This window comes from Gigantopelta aegis, chromosome 15 (genome assembly GCF_016097555.1).
Source record: "Gigantopelta aegis isolate Gae_Host chromosome 15, Gae_host_genome, whole genome shotgun sequence".
Lineage (NCBI taxonomy): Eukaryota > Metazoa > Mollusca > Gastropoda > Neomphalida > Peltospiridae > Gigantopelta > Gigantopelta aegis.
In genome coordinates, this window is record NC_054713.1 from 26,380,614 (window position 1) to 26,399,337 (window position 18,724).

The 18,724-nt window shown below is 34.9% G+C and overlaps 1 protein-coding gene across 1 annotated transcript in view; it reads left to right on the top strand.

The window, feature by feature from the left end:
* LOC121390200 (DIS3-like exonuclease 2) overlaps positions 1-9,681 on the top strand; it is a 105,897-nt gene extending 96,216 nt beyond the window's left edge. Inside the window, exons 21-24 of the mRNA XM_041521964.1 lie at positions 101-231; positions 1,286-1,390; positions 4,133-4,300; positions 8,499-9,681. Of these exons, the coding sequence (XP_041377898.1) occupies positions 101-231; positions 1,286-1,390; positions 4,133-4,300; positions 8,499-8,519 (425 nt within the window). The 3' untranslated portion in view covers positions 8,520-9,681. The remainder of the gene's footprint in view (positions 1-100; positions 232-1,285; positions 1,391-4,132; positions 4,301-8,498) is intronic.
* The last annotated feature ends 9,043 nt before the right edge of the window (positions 9,682-18,724 follow it).

Here is an 18,724-nt window from a genome sequence, read left to right on the forward strand (position 1 = left end):
TGTGTATGTCAAGGTCCTGTATCAAAACAAGTTTTAGAAAGCTACTATAGTAACAAACTATTAAGTTGAGCCCGGCAATCTTATGAAAATGTTATTTCAGACTACTGTGATATTCCAAAAGCTTCAAAGAAAGAGATCCAGATTGAGGCAGAGAACTGCAATGAGAGAAAGGTTGCAGCCAAACGGGTGTCTGATCTCAGTTCAGAACTCTTCTTTGCTGTCTTCGTAAAGGTAAAGTTCTGAAAAAACTAATTGTCTGGTAAAGGTAAAGTTCTGAGAAAAAATGTCTTGTAAAGAGAAAGGTTTGTGAAGAGAAATATCTTTGTAACGGTAAAGGTCTGAGAAGAAAAGTATCTTTGTAAAGGTAAAGTTCTGAGGAGAAAAAAATGTCTTGTAAAGGTAAAGTTCTGATAAAAAAAACCCATCTTTGTAAAGGTAAAGTTCTGATAAAAAAAAATATCTTTGTAAAGGTAAATTTTTAAGAATAAGAATGCATTAAGATGTGTCTTGTTTGTGATAAACATTTGTTTAAATTTACTAGATTTCAGAACCACACTCAAAGTGTAGAGATAGCAGGTTGTAATGTTGTTAGTGACAACTCACTGGTTTACTAAGTTTTGAATTCTACTAGTCTCAAGGAATTGTAATTACATCTAATATACAATAATTGTTGTTGCATGTATCTAACAAACATCAGAATTAAATGTTGAAATATTATCGCTATTAACAGTTTGTTGTAACTGAAATGTGACCATAATAATTACTGTATATTACATATTTATCTCAACCTATGTTAACTTATTAGAAATGTTCTCATGGTATAATTTTCATTAAAAGCTATGTTTATCTTGACCTATTATTATCTCAAGCTGTTTGGTACAATCCTTTTAACATCTGTTCGGGATGTAGACCTTTGGTAAAGCGCTTGCTTGATGCGCGGTACGTTTAGGATCGATCCCTGTCGGTGGCCTCATTGGGCTATTTCTCGTTCCAGCCAGTGCTCCACAACTGGTCTAACAAATGCCGTGGTATGTACTATTCTGTCTGTGGGATGGTGCATATAAAAGATCCTTTGCTGAAGTAGCGACAGAGGGTTTCCTCTTTATATCTGTGTTGTCCTTAACCATATGTCTGATGCCATATAACTAGTAAATAAAAATGTGTTGAGTGCATGATTAAATAAAACATTTCCTTCCTTCCTTTTAACATCTAGATAACAATGTTTGGTTATGTTTTCTCTAATATACAAGGAAATGATATTTGTACATGATACATTTTGCCACAGGAGGCTGGTCCATTTGAAGAGAAAGCAATGGTAATGGGAGTTCTGGACAAGTCCTTTGATATATTTATCCTTAAGTTTGGAGTTCAGAAGAGAGTCTATTGTGAGGTAGGTAACTCTGGTAAACAGAATGTCAGTGTAAACATTAAGATAAATTCTTACTACAAGAGCATTGTTATTTGAAAGTGAATATGGGAAGAAAAACTAAATTTATTCCTTAAACAAATTGTGACTCATTGACCAAAATTTTACAAATTTATCATATTCACACTTGGAAAAGGCTACACTTTTTGTAATATAGTATATATTGTCGTGAACAAACCCTGCGAGTGTGATTACGCAGACAAAATTTATCAGGGTTCGTTTGCTCGAGTCATCAACTTGAAACTTTCATTAATAAACACTTAAATGGAAATGAACACAAAATACATTTTATAATTAAATAGTAAACTTTATTTACAGTAAATGCTAAGTTCCCAAGTGTGTCCTTGTTTTGACTTTATTGAACTAAAGCTCTTAGTACTATTCACCAGATCTGGTGGTAAACTACTCAATTATTCGCCAGTTCTGGTGGTGAACTAAACAACAGTGTTCGCCAGATCTGGTATGACAAATCTAACTTCTGCTCCAATAACTATACGCCAGATCTGGTGGTGAACTAAACCACTATTGGCCAGATCTGGGGGTTACAAATCCAACTTCTGCTATAATAACTATATGCCAGGTCTGGTGGTAAACTATATAACCATTCATCAGTTCTGGTGGTGAACTACACAACTACATGTATTCGTCAGTCCTGGTAGAACTACACAACTATTGGCCAGATCTGGTGATGAACTAAACCACTATTGGCCAGATCTGATGGTGACAAATCTAACTTCTGCTTCAATAACTATATGCTAGATCTGGTGGTAGACCAACAACCCTGGCATGAACTATAAACATTTTCCAGTCAGATCGCTAGATTTCAGAATAAAACTATATTAGTAATATAATAAATAATCCCATATTACTATTACCATATAACCTATTCTATTCATCTAAAAGAAAAACCTTGTTTGACATAAAAATAATTGTTGACGATTAAGAAATTACAATCTATTAGCGTATTTACTAAAAATTATACAATTTCTACCTATTATTAAGTATTATTTTAATACTTAAGCCAAGAGAAGGAAAAACATGATTATATCTTTCAATATATTTTTATACTAACTTTCTCCTGCAATCTCGACCTACTCATAGTTTTATTCTGAAATACTTCTTTTCCAACTAAAAAATTACAACACGTCTTTCCTAGTCAGCGGACATTCAAGCAACTGCGCGTTAAAGATATTCAAAGAGTGTCTGCTGATCATGTCACCAACATGACGTCATACTAAAGACGTCATACTGGCGCCCTTTCAGACTCAATGTAAACACAGTGTACTTCTATCCAGTGTTAATGGGCATTTGTTTATGTACCCAAACTAAATCAAATCTTATTAATAAAACAATATTAGTTTCGTTATAAAGGCTTAGGTGGAATAATTATGTATTCGTTACAATATCTAATTCTTTTTTAATCCATTCTATATTTGGAATACATGTATAACCTTTCAAGTTACTCTTAAATATAATCTGCTTAGTAAATAGTACATGTATAATTAAATATAATCTGCTTAGTAAATAGTACATGTATAATTAAATATAATCTGCTTAGTAAATAGTACATGTATAATTAAATATAATCTGCTTAGTAAATAGTACATGTATAATTAAATTAATTGGATCATTATTACTTGTTCTAAAACCCAAAATTACATTTTCTTTTGTAAAATTTATTAATATACGGGTACCTAGTTTTTTAAGGATTCATTCTTTTATCCCTTTCAAATGGGATTAATTTTACTAGTCAAAAAAATAAATGAATTAATGTTGATATTTCATCTTCACAGAAAGAACAAAGTGGAGACTCAGTATATCCTATGATATGTAAAAAATGGTTATCTGGTAATATTCTGTGGATAATTTTGTACTGAACCATTTTAATTCTGTATTGTCTGTGCAGCAAAATGGTATTGCATTTATACGTTTTCAATCATATTCTTGATAAAATGATGCATTATTCTGTATACTGTGTTCATTCTGTAACTCTGGTGAACAAAATGTCGTTATATATATTAACTGTGTAAAATGATGCATTATTTTGTATACATGAGAACTGGCAAAGATAACAAACTGCATACTTGTGTTGAGTTTCACAATACCTATATTCAATATCTAATCCAGAATAATTTTCAGTTTTTGTTAATATTGTCATTATATTGGTACTTAAAGCCAGTCAGATAATGTGGTGATCATGCATGTACATGTACTTTGGACATCTTAAGTGTGTGGGTTTAGTTTTAAAATGTTCATTTCATGGGATTGAAGCAAGATCAGTTTATTAAGCCTGTATAGTAAGTCATTTAATTATTATTGGTATATATTTAATTGGCTGTGGAAAATCTAAATCAGATTTTTTTTTTTTGGACAAAAGGCTTAATTAGCCATTTTTTGGTAATGGCAGTCTGCATTGTTCCCATGTATGTTGCATCAAACTTAGCTCATATGCATAACTACATAGCTCAAACTATATTGGCTAAAATCAAATCAAACCATTTCATTGACATTGGTATATGCATCTGACAGATTGTTGTTAAACAAACCGATGTTTGTTTCATCTTGTCAAAGTCCACATTCAGTAGTGACTGGCTGTATGTTCTGTTTAATTTTTAATTCAATAATGTGCTAAGCAGTTGTTAAGGCCTTAAATTTACTTTCTATGAATGGTGGCTAATTAAATGCTTTTTTACTACATTTCTTCAGAAATTGAATCTTAAGAGTTTTGAATTCTGCAAGGATCATAAGCAGCCAGTTCTAACATTAGTGTGGCCCAGTGACGACCACCACCCGTCGGAAGAGACACAGCATATCGCAGTGTTCACAATTGTTAACGCACAGCTTGCCACAGATGTCGGACCCTTGAAGTGGAAGGTAACCTGGCCTTGTAACTAAAAATACCTGTACAGGTATTGTGAGAAAATTGTCAATATCTTTATTAGTCCAACTGGAGGGGACTATAGGTTTCATCTCCATCCTTTTATGTCAGTCCATCTGTCTGTCTGTCCATCCGTCTCACATATTTTTCCTTGAACTTAGATGTGAAAATTTGTTTTGTGGACTTTTCTTTTCATATGGTCTTGAAATATAAAGCTGAAATTTTGTGTATAGCTTTATATTGTGCAGATAGAGTTTTAACTTTCATTGCAATTTACCGTACCCATTTTTAACAGTTATGGTCCATAAAGTCTTGAAGGTAGTACTAAACCAAATAACTTCCGGCTGGGTCAAAGTTCGAGGTGCACCGAACTTTTAATAGAGAAGTGAACACCACAAGTCCTGTGATTTGTTATAAATGTGAGTGTGTTGGTTGTAAAAAAAATTAGTTTCATCTGGGCTAAAAAAGTATGCAATTTTATTTCATCTAGTACCACTGTGTCAAGTAGGCTTGTGCTTGGAACATGTAAAAAAAAGTACTCAAATTTTGTGCGGAACTAGGGTAGTCATAGACGCTACCCGTTATCTCAGAAATGAGCAGCTTGACACCCACTTTTTTGTAATTCACTTTAAGGGTGAGGGGTGGTAGTATTTATATCCGTGGCGTCTATGTCGATTGATACGTTGCAGGTAGGAGTTTTAGCCACATATGTTACTATTGTTGTCTATGGGATTTGATTTGGTAGTATACACCCTGAAATATTGAGCTGACATTTTTTGTATAGCTTTATAATGTACTGCTGCAGATCAAGTTTTGACTTTTATTGCAAATTACCCATTTTTAACAGAGTTATGGCCCTTGAACTTAGAAGATGTGAAAATTAGTTTTCCAGACTTTTGTTTTGCAATGCCTGAAGATATTGAGATGAAATTTTGTAATTTCTTTATCATGTACTATATCAAGTGTATCTTGCATGGTGATTTACCCACTTTTTGCAAAGGTATGTCCCTTAAATTTAGGAAATAAAAAAAGATGTTGGGTTTGGTAGGGGACATGTATTGTTTTAGCAGTACTCTCAGAATGCTTGTTTTATCAACAAAGGATGTATGTCACATTATACTGAGGCCTGCATGATAACCAAAAATAAAATGTCCAAAATCATTGATTTTACAAAAACAAGCTGTGACATTTAAAAAGTTAAGTGAAATTTTAAAAGATAACAATTGTGTATGTTTATTAAAACTGTTATCTTTGCATCATTGTTAAGCATCAACCTATTAAATCTAGTAGGTGCTATCTTCATTTGGGTCAAAATAGGCTTGCATGGACTAAAACAACTCCTGTATCATATTATTTAAACGGATGTGGTGAAAATTGTTTATACTTTCTATTTTGCTTATATAAAAATTGTTCCAGTCAAAAGGTGCTGTATTTACATAACCCCTTTTGAAATAAAAACAATTTACACTGTGTTTTACTAATTGTTTTAGATTTTTTTAAATTTGTGTCTATCATCCATTTACATTTGGTTGACTGCACGCAGTAACCGATAAATGTGTCATACAGGGGTGTTGTTGATTGATTCATTCATTGATCGATTGATTGATTCATTCATTCATCTTACACATATTCATGACAAACTGATTGTAAATTGTAAAGATCAATTTATCTGCTTTTCCGTAATTAAGAAGGATGTTATTAATGCTGCATTCATTTGGTGATCATGAATATTGTGAATTCAAAAGTTGCAAATTGTGAACACGACTTCACAAAGTAGTGAGCATTCAGGCAGTATATAGACAATCTGCACTGTCACTGCAATCTCACACACCTCAATTAATAATTAAACCCAAATAATAATTACACAAATGATTTGTGCCATTTTTTCACGAGTTTAAAGATTGAGACAGTAAATCCCACCCCAGTTCACAAGTTTATGTTCACAGGATATTTCGCCAAACAAACAATCATAACAGCTTGTGAATTGGGAAATATGATATTCATGACTAATTAATGCAGCATTACAGACAACATTCAATAGCAGGGTTCTTATACATTCTGGAAAATGCTTAAATTTCACCAGTTATAATTTCAGGCCTGAAATGTCCTGTGAAAATTACCTTTATCTATGTTGTGCCTGAATTTCACTAAAAACAACAACAACTAATAATAATAATAATAATAATAATAATAAATATTAAATGTAACAAAAGTTTTATTTTCGATGGGCAGTAGTTTTCCAAATTGTATGATTTTAACTTCTTTTACTTGTCTATGAATTTAATAATTGGTTAAATAAATAACACACCAGGAAATGAAACATTTCAAATATAAGCATGACCACATTCAGTTGTAAATGCAGTTTTTATTATGGTTTGACGCAACAATTGGTTTTGCTTGTATAATGTATGTGTTCGCACAAATTATTATTGCATGGGCAAAAAAATTGCACACCCTATCACACATTGATATCGCTAGTTTAGTATTCAAAATTATTGTGAATTTGACAGAGAGCATTTGTTCACTCACCTACAAAATTTCAGGAGAGTAGTTTATTTTCAAGTCATAAGCACTGGAAATATTCACTTAATTTTTTAGGCCTCAGGTTACAGTTGTCCAAAATCTGGAAATTTGTCTGTGCAAGTAGTCTGCTGTTTGACTGATTATTTCATGGCAGACAGCTATGAAGTGGCAACTATTTGACTGAAGCGACAGGGGAGAGCATGTAGTTTGTAAACATGTGTAACTTGTTGACATTGAAGACTTGTTTGTGGTAATTCCGGCCCATGCAAAAGTAGTGCTTTTTATGTAAAATGGGTGTACTCCGGCCTGGTTTAGAGGTTGTGTTTGTTTAAGCCAATATGCTGGGAGAAAGAGCTGGACAACAGGGGTTATCTTTTTAAGGGTACATGTATGTGTCCCCCAGGCAGGCAAAGGTACATACAAAACGTCCACGGGCCTGCTGATATTAAAAAAATGTTATAGCCACTAAGGCTATATAAAACATATAGCGAAATTAATTGTGGTCTGAAAAGTCATGGGAATGTCCCTGAATTTTATGATCCTCTAAGTGTAAGAGTCATCTTTCGATGCCTGTTTAATAAATGTTCACTGGGTATAGAATTGCAGTAAATAAATGCTTCTCAACCAAATAGTCATCTTTTTACAGTCATGTTTTTGCATGTTGATAATCGCTAAAATATGCTTATTGATTAATACTATCTGGTAAGTCCATTCAATTCAGTTTATTGCCCAATACCAAACAATCTGGTGTCAGCTAACTGAGATAAGAATTATATAATATCAATAACAACAATTGATAATAATAACAATATTAATGTACAGGCCAGGCCGGGCCAGACAGACACCAAATTTGTATTCTATTTATAGGAATAAAATGACTATAAAGTATATTATAAAAACGAAATGGTCAAAGTACTTGGAAATAATTAAATTAAATTATTGTCCCATTGATAGCCAGAACAAGAACTTTACATTTAGAAATACAGCCGTCAATAAATGTTAATACATTGTACATGGTTAAGAATTTTAATGTCACCATTATTGTATGACAATAAATATAAATTGTAAATTGCTAGAAAAGTCGGGTAAAGGAGTTTAGCTTATCAAATAGTTGTTACCTTTCAACATAATAAATAGGACAGTCTAAAATAAAATGTTTTTCGTCTTTCATAGCTTGGGAATTACAAACAAAACAAGTCCACTGTTCAATTTAAAAAAAAAAAATTCAAGGTTTACAGAATCTCCCAAGTTCAGTTTGAAGATTGTGTGCCTTATTTTTCATTTTAGTAAATTGTCCGTGTTGTTGGAAATTTGGTGTCTAATGATTTGAATAAAAAATATAAAGAATAATAGAGGTTGAATTTGGGGAAATACTGTTCACCAAAATGAGGTTAGCTGGTAGTTAGTGATTAATGCTAATATTTAAAATAAACCAATAACATTGCATTATTGTTAGGCTTAATTACTCACATGACATTTATCGCAGATAGTAGTAGCCGGCTATATTTTTACCTGTTATTTCTATTCACATGACATTGTTTAGTACATGTAAGAGTACCATATCCCATGCACCTTTTCACCCACCTCCATCCCCCATCTTTAGTAGCTCTCTGCACATACCATACTGATAGTTATGTTTCCAAATTTTAATAATGTTTTTTTTCTTTTCAGGCACTAATAAGTAGGCTGTGATTGTGGAGTACCATCTTGAAACATGAGAACCTGATGTCCTACATCAGTCTACAGACAGTTGTAAACAAACGGAGGTGTTTCTCCGAGTGTGTCAACAGTTTTCATTAATTGAGTTTGAGAGCAGTGGGAAATTCTCAAATTTGAAGTAAAAAAACCTATATGTATTGTGTTATCTGAATGTTTTACACTTGTCAGTTTTATTATTTTTAATTCATAGAATTATTTGATGAAATATTTACCTGTTTTTTTTCTATGTACGCATGTTGAATGTCATGAAAATAACCTGAGAAAATAGAAGAATTTTTAGGATGATGTTTGAGAACAAATTAAAGCAGTATTTTGAATTTTGGGTGAAATTAAAAACATGACCTCCTGCAGGGATTTAAATCTCATTAATTTAGGCACCACTGTCCGGTGTTTTGTCAGTTCATAACACAGCAAGATCTTTTTAACACAGTAATATTATTAACAGCTGCAGAAGAGTTGTAGATATATTTAAAAATGCAATTCAAGTTATTTAAATCTTATTAGAGATTAACATTTCAGTGGTTAATGTTTTGTACTTAATTTGGGCTTGATTATTTTGGGCATACCTATTTTGGGGACACCGTTTATCACCATGACTCTGGTACAATGTAAATCCTGCCATGTTATATTTGAGTACCAGCCTCGGTGATGTCATGGTCAAGCCATGAGACACAAGGCCGGTTAACAGCCAAGTACAGGCTCCCTACCCAGAGTGAGTTTTAATGACTCAGCGGGTAGGTGTAAGGCCACTACACCAACTTCTCTCTCACTAACCATTGAAAACTAACCACTAACTCACTATCCTGGACAGACAGCCCAGATAACTGAAGTTTGTGCCCAGAACAGTGTGCTTGAACCTTAATTGGATATAGGCACGAAAATAAGTATTTTAATTACAGAGTATTATAGTGCCATTATTTCAAATGTTTAAAGTTATACTACGCAGGTATTTCACGGTTACAATTTGTTAAAGACCATTTAGACCGATATATTATTGACATGACGTGTTGGTTTGTTTGAATAATGTGCAAAATAATTATTATTGCACTACTTAAAGGGGACTATCCCAAGTTTTTAGCTATTTTAAAAGGTTTTAAAAATATTTTTGAATTTAATTGATTAAAATTACACTTTACTTGCATTTTCTTGGTTCGAATATGAATATATGTATCACCAATCTGCACAAACAATATTTGAAATAATTTGCCCAAAGACCATTCCAATAAGTTTACCCACACAAGGATTGTGTGTTATTTTACATTTATCGGGGTATCAACTAAAATAATAATCCACAAACTTGTTAAAACCATGAAGGCATTCACATACACATTTTTGCAAGTTTGTGGATGTTTTTTGTTTATACCCAAGTAAGAAACTATAACCGACTCCAAACCCCTCTCATCTCTCTCTCTCTCTGCATCTATCCATCCATCCCCTATGTAGAGTGTGTGCGCGTGCGTGTGTCGGGGCCCCTGGATTTCACGGAAACGATAGTTTTCGGTACTGTGTTGATAGCGTGTCGATACCACTAAACACTGGAGAAAGGTCCTGGGAATGCCATTCACAAAACCGTACTTTTGTTTCCCACCGAGTACTGTATTTGACCAGTACTAGGCCCACGTCTTTGAATAAGTGCCCCTCCTTATTGAAGGCATTTAAGAAATTAGGCCTTTATTCATAAATCATGATATTTCATGTCGGTGTCTGTGAAATATACTCCAAGGCAAAAGTTATTGTGACACACAAAAAACAAAGATAATCGATGATAAGTTTTTACTGCCGTGTATGAAACATTGTAACATGGAAAGAGGAAGTCCAAAGGTATGGAAACCAGCAATAGTCCATGAAAAGGGTGCACCTACCATATGGAAATGAGCCACATCACTAGAGGGGTCCGGAGCGAAGTTCACACAATCAGTAGTGAGTGTGTCCACCTGGAGTATTGATACAGGCCTGGCCCCGTCGTCTCATTGATACCACTAAACACTGGAGAAAGGTCCTGGGAATGCCATTCCAGATCCGAGGAAGGATCAGCATGGTTCGGATCCATGTGCCTTGGCGAGGGGTTGTCACCGGTGGTCGGCCACTATGGGGATGGTCCCTGACCTGGTTGTTTTGTTGATATCATTGCCATAAGTGCCATATGGTGTTTCTGTAGACGTTGACGTGATGTCATGCTGCGAGGTCCCAGATTCAAGCATCCCTATGACTCGCCATGTCATTTTCACTGAGGCGTGATATGAAACAAATTGCATCAAACAGTTCACTAATGGTGTTTTTCTCATTTCTGAAGGCTGCACAGAGTGGCAATGATTTGTGACTGAATGTCTGGCCTTTTATGGTGAACACTGAACAGGATTTCTCCCGAATATTCCATGTATCTTGCACAAAGCATGCAATCGCTGCAACAATTGCTTGGTTGCATTTCTTTGAGCTATTTCATGCACATTTTCTCTGGTTTACATCCATAAATTTATTACTCCAAACAATCCATGTCACAATAACTTTTGCCTTTGCCTTTGAGTATAAATTGCTAAAAACGTTGAAGGATCGAGAAAAAGCTGTTTAGAACATTACAATCCAGTATGTTACTAAAATGGACAAGTAAACTCTTTGTAAAGTTATAGTTTTCTATGTGACATAAAATGAGGTCAGGAAATTCCCACCGCACGGTTGGTTTTTCACTAATGGGTGGGACATAGCCCAGTGGTAAAGCGCTCGCTCGGTGCACGGTCGGTCTGGGATCGATCCCAGTCAGTGGGCCCCATTGGATTTTTTCTCGTTCCAGCCAGTTCACCATGACTGGCATATCAGGAGCCGTGGTATGTACTACCCTTGCTGCTAATCGAAAAGTCATGAAGTGGCGAAAGTGGGTTTCCTTTCCCAATGTCTGTGTGGTCCTTAACCATATGTCTGATGCCATATAACCAGGGGTGAGGCATATAACCAGGGTTGAGGCATAGCCCAGTGGTAAAGTGCTCGCTTGATGTGCGGTCGGTTTGGAATCGATTCCCGTCAGTGGGCCTATTGCACTATTTCTCGCTCCAGCCAGTGCACCACGACTGGTACATCAAAGGTCGTGGTATGTGCTATCCTTTCTATGGGAAGATGCATATAAAAGATCCCTTGCTGCTAATTGAAAAAAAGTAGCCCGTGAAGTGGCGACAGCGGATTTCCTCCTTCAATATCTGTGTGGTCCTTAATCATATAACCGTTAATAAACTGTTGAGTGCGTCGTTAAATAAAACATTTCCTTCTTCCATATAACAGTAAATAAAATGTGTTGAGTGCGTCCAAATAAAACATTTCCTTCCTTCCTTCACTAACATTGTAGCGTGTTTCGTATTACGAAATTAAGTTATTCTTCTGCAAATTTTTGCATTTATTTTCCAATTAAATTGACATGTTAAATGTACATGCAATTAACATTTAACTGTTAAAGAACTGAGTAGGTGTGCATGCAGGAAAATTTGTATCGGGGTCTAAGCAGTCTCCAACTGAGTCTGTGTGTCAGACTCGCATCAAGAGTGCCAAACGCCCAAATTTCTAAGGAATACTGAGGGTATATATACATGTAGTGCGCCTGAAAATTTCTAAAATTAAATGTCCTGAAATGCAATTTCCTGCATTCTACAAGCAAAATTCATCCTGAAAAATAGAGGGTTATGTTTTTTTTTAAATATTAAAAAAAAAAAAAAATCTTTGGTACACTTATCCCTTATGACTCTCTCCCCCCCCCCCCCAATTTTTTTTTAATGTTATTCACTCTGAAATAAAAGTAGCATATTTTCGATGATCATTCTAAAGTAAAGTGTTAAAGTTTAAAAAAAAAATCATAAACTCATTTCCAATTTTCCTTCATTCCAATTTTTTTACATTCACAAATTAAGGGAAATAAACATATTTTGTAATACAGGGCTTACAAGTGCTTTGTATGATGTGAAATTGTTTGACATGTACAGTTTAAATTTTGATTTAAACTTCTTATGTTTTGGGACGAGTTAATTTGAGAGTTGAGAGTTACTTGCTTGGTGGGCAATTGAAAATTTTAAGATATGGCCAGCCCTGATGTATTAAAAAACAGTAAAAAGCAGGATGTGTGTTTGTTTTGTTGGGAAAGTTGCTAGGGCTGAAAATTCACTATAGTCCCTTTAATGTGGGCAGCCTTTTTTGAGATTACTGTCAGTAGTATCTGAAATATAGACCACTAAAATCGTAACAATTTTGTTATTTTTGTTTGTCATTTTTCTGGAAGCATAAAAAATAATCTACATTGGGTTTGTTGAACAATTACATATGGCTAAATCAGTTGTCTTTTTTCAACTCTCTCTTCATATAACATTTAATAATGCTAACACAACTCTACTGTAAAAAATTACATAAAAATCAAACTTCCACCATTTCTTTGACATTATTACATAATTTGAATAAATTATCTGATTTTCTGTTTATATTTTGGATTTGTTTCTTTTGGTAATATATTACTTGATGAACAAATTATCTATAGTAGAAAAATTACCATTACTAGGTGTATTTGTTTATAAATAACAATGATACATTTAAAATGTTCATAACTTGACTATCCATCCCTCATGTTTTGTCACCCATCATATGATTTCCCTTGCTCTCACCCGTGTTGAATAGCCCCACTGATATAAATTTAATACAGAGAATAGGTGAACTGGTTTAAGTGTTTGTTTTTAACTGCTGAACAAACTTGAAAAGTCATTGATACCTTTACTGATTACAAAATCACATGAATGCCACATTATGCCAGAACCTTACATCTTACATCAGTCTGTAGATGGTTTTTAAACAAACTGGGATGTTTCTCGGTGTCAAGTTTTCATTAATCGAGTTTGAGAGCAGTGGAAAATTCACAGATTTGGCGTACAAAAAACAATAATGGTTGTGTTATCTGAATGTTCTACACTTGTAAGTTTTCCCATTTTTAATTCTTAAAAGCATGTGTTGTTGAAAGAATGAAATAATAGAACAATATCTGACATTTTGTCCATCAGTTCAACATGCTTGGGGGGTATACTAGGGATGCATTATGTTATGGGGGAGGAAGGGAGGGAGTGTTAGTTAAGAGTTACATAACTTTTTAAAACAGTTGTTTCAATTTTATTTATAAATACAGTCAGACATTGCTATTTTGTTTTTTTAACATGATTTTCTGTCTAGTATTTAATTCTAACAGAAGTACAAACAGAAACTCCAATAATATTGGTCAAATTGTCATCATGACAGGGAAAGCAGGGTTCGGGATTGTTAAGTATGCTTATTGTAAAATGGCCTTGGCATTAGGGGTAAAAATATGACAAATTTGACTTTATTTAATTTTTGAATGGCCTCCAAACGATGGACCAGGGGCGGGATGTGGCTCAGTGGCAGAGCACTCCTGAGGTGCGATGGGTTGCAGGATCGATTGCTCTCTGGGGATTTTCCAATCCCAGCCAGTGTTCCACAACTAGTGTATGAAAGGCACTGGTGTGTATTGTCCTGTCTGTGGGAAAGTGCACATAAAATATCCCTTTAAGTATTGAAATAAATTGAAACTCAGTTTCATATGTGTATTGTTATGTTATTTATTTAAATTTTATTTCGACATTTTAAAATAAATGTATATTAGTGTAAACATATTTTAATTATCTATATTTTGACATTTACAGAAAAAAATAGGTTTTTGCAATAAAGAATTTCCCATTTAATCCTGAAATATAAATATGTATGTACATTGTAGTTAATAAACACAGCAAAAGAAAGAATTTCATGTTTGTTGTTATTCTAGTATTTAGTTACTAATGAAAATCAAAACTAGTTACAAAGGTCAACAACAGTCATTCTTCGCACCTGCTTTGGCTTCATGCACAATAAATATAACATATCCAATGGTAACTTTTTGATACAATATATTTGACAAAAGGTACTTTTTATTTCTTTCATTTTCTAAAATTTAACTTTAATATTTTGTCCAGAATTATTAAAAATAAAAACATATAGACCTGTAAACAGCGTTGTATGCTTGTTATAGAATTTTAATAGACTAGTTTTTATTTTAATGTGGCAAAGCATTGTAATAATACATTGTCAACTAATTTAGAATTTGAATGACATCAGTATTCCAATGTCACTTTACATCTCCTTATAATAACAATAAACTGTGGGTACATGACGTTTCTGTTTTCAGAACGCTTGAAAAATTCCAATGCAAAATTGCTATTGTTTTTATTTGAATGTGTATGAAGAAAATCTTGTAATTAAAAATTGTACCACTTACGTAATATGGATTTCAAGTGAAATTGAGGTGAGATTGCTACATTTGTTGTGTACGAAGTGAACACCAGGGTTCAAAGAGTGACTGGCGTCGACGATAGTGGGTACAAACGGGAAACAGTGCAGTGAGAAAACAGTGACTGGCGTCGGCCATAGTGGGTACAAACTGGAAACAGTGCAGTGAGAAAACAGTGACTGGCGTCGACCATAGTGGGTACAAACTGGAAACAGTGCAGTGAGAAAACAGTGACTGGCATCGACCATAGTGGGTACAAACTGGAAACAGTGCAGTGAGAAAACAGTGCTTGTCCTTGTTCTTTGATGAAAAAGTCAATTATTTTCCACACTGTTGCCCGAGGTCATATTCATCTGTGTAATATGACTGAATTAGTTATGAATAAATCTGTACTAGAGCACAGCACAGTTATTTCAAGATTAATTTTACAAACCTATGTGGATTTTATATTTGATCTATAAACTTCTTCAATGATATGTCTTTAGATGACAACTTTTTAAGTGACAGACCCTAGTTTTTAAATACCACAGCATATTTTTCAATATTGGAGAACTTTTTTATAACTGAAATCGGACATTACTTAAATTTTATTGTTTAAGATTAGCCATTTTCCCACATCCGAAGTGTTTTTGGTCATCCTGGTGTTTCTAATACCACAAAATGTTATTTTATTGTTTAAGATTAGCCATTTTCCCACATCCGAAGTGTTTTTGGTCATACTGGTGTTTCTAATACCACAAAATGTTATTTTATTTTTTAAGATTAGCCATTTTCCCACATCCGAAGTGTTTTTGGTCATCCTGCTGTTTCTAATACCACAAAATGTTATTTTATTTTTTAAATGTTTGTACCTCCGAGAAGTAATGGTTATGGAGACGAGCTCTAGTCTACCCTTTTAAGTGTATTTCCCCCAATTCAACATCACATTTCACTCTATTGTAACATTGTCCAAATATGTTACAGGTTTGTAGATTAACCAACTTAGTGTTAATTTTCACAGATTGAAACTAGTTTGAAGAAAGATGAATATGTTAAAGAAAAGCTTGAGATGTTTGGAAATGAAGGTCTTGTAACAATGCGTAATATCATCTTTCTTTGTAGAGCAGTTGTGTGCAATCTGTATCAGACTTGTCTGTGTCACCAGCTTCAGAAGCATTGTACTGTAGATCTGAAAACAAATATACACCAGTCACCAGAGAAAGCATCCATAGTCTTAACAGAAGGTCACGGCCATTTGCATTGTGAAAGGTTTCCAACAACAAGAATATTTTGGTTTCTACACTAATTTTATATTTTATCCATGTCAGTTGACATAGTTACCCAGTACAAATCCAAAAGTGCTTGCTCAGTCTCATATACTTAGAAAGCAGATCCATTGTCCACTTGTCGTGATGTTTGTTAGGATTTCGTTTTAGGTGTGGACCTGCTCTCTTTATTTGAAATCTCTTGCCTGGAATTAATTTTTCTTTAGGCTGTACTATACAAATAAAATCCCATAGGTGACAATATTAACATCTGTAGTAAAAAACGCTACATGCAATATATCAACCAAACTATGACCCATAAATACAAATACTACCCCCCCCCCCCCCCCCCCCCCCCCCCCAACGTGTTAACTGAAGAAATTGGCTAATTTTCAATAAAATTGAATGTTTTTACAACACCCTCAGTTTTGCACAAAATTGTAGTAATTAGTTTTACATGTACCCTAAACATGATTCAAGCACAAGGCTACATGTACACAGTGGTACTAGATAAAATAAAATTCCACACAATATTTTGTTGATAATTGGACAACAAAGCCTGTCACATTAAAATTTTAGGACTAGTTATATTAACTGCTCTATCAAAAGTTGGGTGCACCTCAAAATTTGACCCAGCCAGATGTTACTTGGTTTAGTACCGGGTACTATCTTTTTTTCTTTCTTTTTTATCCCATTGCCTCCTTTCCTTTCTATCCTTTGAATTCCATCTCATTTCTTCCCAATTTGACAACTATCTTTCAACTTCTTTTGCTGTGCACCTCCACATCACAGTCCTCGACTTTCCAACCGTGACAGGTGCTTGTTTCTTGTGACTATTTCTGCCACACACCTGCCATTCCCCATCAGCTTTTTAGCTGTGAGCTTTGTCTAACCACTTGTAACCACCTACAATACACCCCTACTACCGGCGGTCGTTAGGTAGTGCCATGAGTCAAAACAGCTTTATTAGCGGCAGAGGACGAGGATGCCAGGTGGGTGCAGGGATATGCACAGAGACTGCACCCGTGGAGGAAGTTGAGACAGGTAGGCGATGGTGTGGACAGCTCAGAAGATGAGAGTCAGAGGAAACTAACAGAAATGGTCGAAACAGATTGAAATGTAGGGAGAAATTGGAAAGTTTTTTGTATATTAAGATAATGAGAATAATAGGCAGAGGGTGATAGATGAGAAAGCAAGGAAGGAAATGTTTTATTTAACGATGCACTCAACACATTTTAATTACGGTTATATGGCGTCGGACATATGGTTAAGGACCACAGATATAGAGAGAGGAAACCTGCTGTCGCCACTTCATGGGCTACTCTCTTTGATTAGCAGCAAGGGATCTTTTATATGCACCATCCCACAGACAGGATAACACATACCACGGCCTTTGATATACCAGTCGTGGTGCACTGGCTGGAGCGAGAAATAGCCCAATGGACCTACTGATGGGATTCGATCCCAAACTGACCGTGCATCAAGCGAATGCTTTACCACTGGGCTACGTCCCACCCTAGATGAGAAAGATGAATGAAAGTGTGAGCCAGCTTTGACGAGATTTGAACCACTGTCGTCAGCTTGAATGTCCAGCAGCTTATGCACTAGACCACGGAGCTCAATGGTTTAGTACTATCTTCAGTGAACCAATACACCCAGGGGCAAATGGGGCACCTACATTATTCAAAGTATATTAAGATCTTTACATAAATGTCAATCTTCACTAGAAACACCAAGCCAGCCAAGACATTACCAGTCTCCCATAGACAGAAATGAAAGTTTAAAGTTTGTTTTGTTCAACAACACCACTAGAGCACGTTGATTTATTAATCATCAGCTATTTGATGTCAAACATTTGTTAATTTTAACATACAGTCTTAGAGAGGAAACATGCTACATTTTTTTATTAGTAGCAAGGGATCTTTTATATGCACCAACTCACAGACAGGATAGCACATACCATGGCCTTTGATTCTCCAGTCGTGGTGCACTGGCTTGATCTAGAAATAGCCCAATGGGCCCACCAACAGGGAATGACCATGCATCAAGGATCCTGACCCTAGAGACATAAATAAAGGGAAAAGTTTTATTTAATGAAGCACCCAACACATTTTATTTACAGTTATATGGTGTGTGACATATGGTTAAGGACCACACAGATATTGAGAGGAAACCCACTGTCGTCACTTCATGGGCTACTCTTTTTTGATTAGCAGCAAGAGATCTTTTATATGCACCATCCCACTGACAGGATAGTACATACCACAGCCTTTGATATACCAGTTGTGGTGCACTGGCTGGAACGAGAAATAGCCCACTGACAGGGATCGATCTCAGATCGACCACGCATCAAATGAATGCTGTACCACTGAGCTACATCCTGTCTCAGACATAATAAATTTACTGCACTCATTCGCTAAGCATTGGATATTTCAGTGCATTTTAAAACTTGGGGGGGGGGGAGTGGGAGCACATCAATAGACCCCTCCCTCTAAATCCACACCTGACACGAAGGCTAGTTTGGAGTCTGTGACAGCTTAGAACAGAATGATGTATGAGGTATGACTAGTCTACGCTCCAGATGATAATACCTTCTGGTTTATACACAACTGATTTCAGGAACAGCCCATATGCTGGCG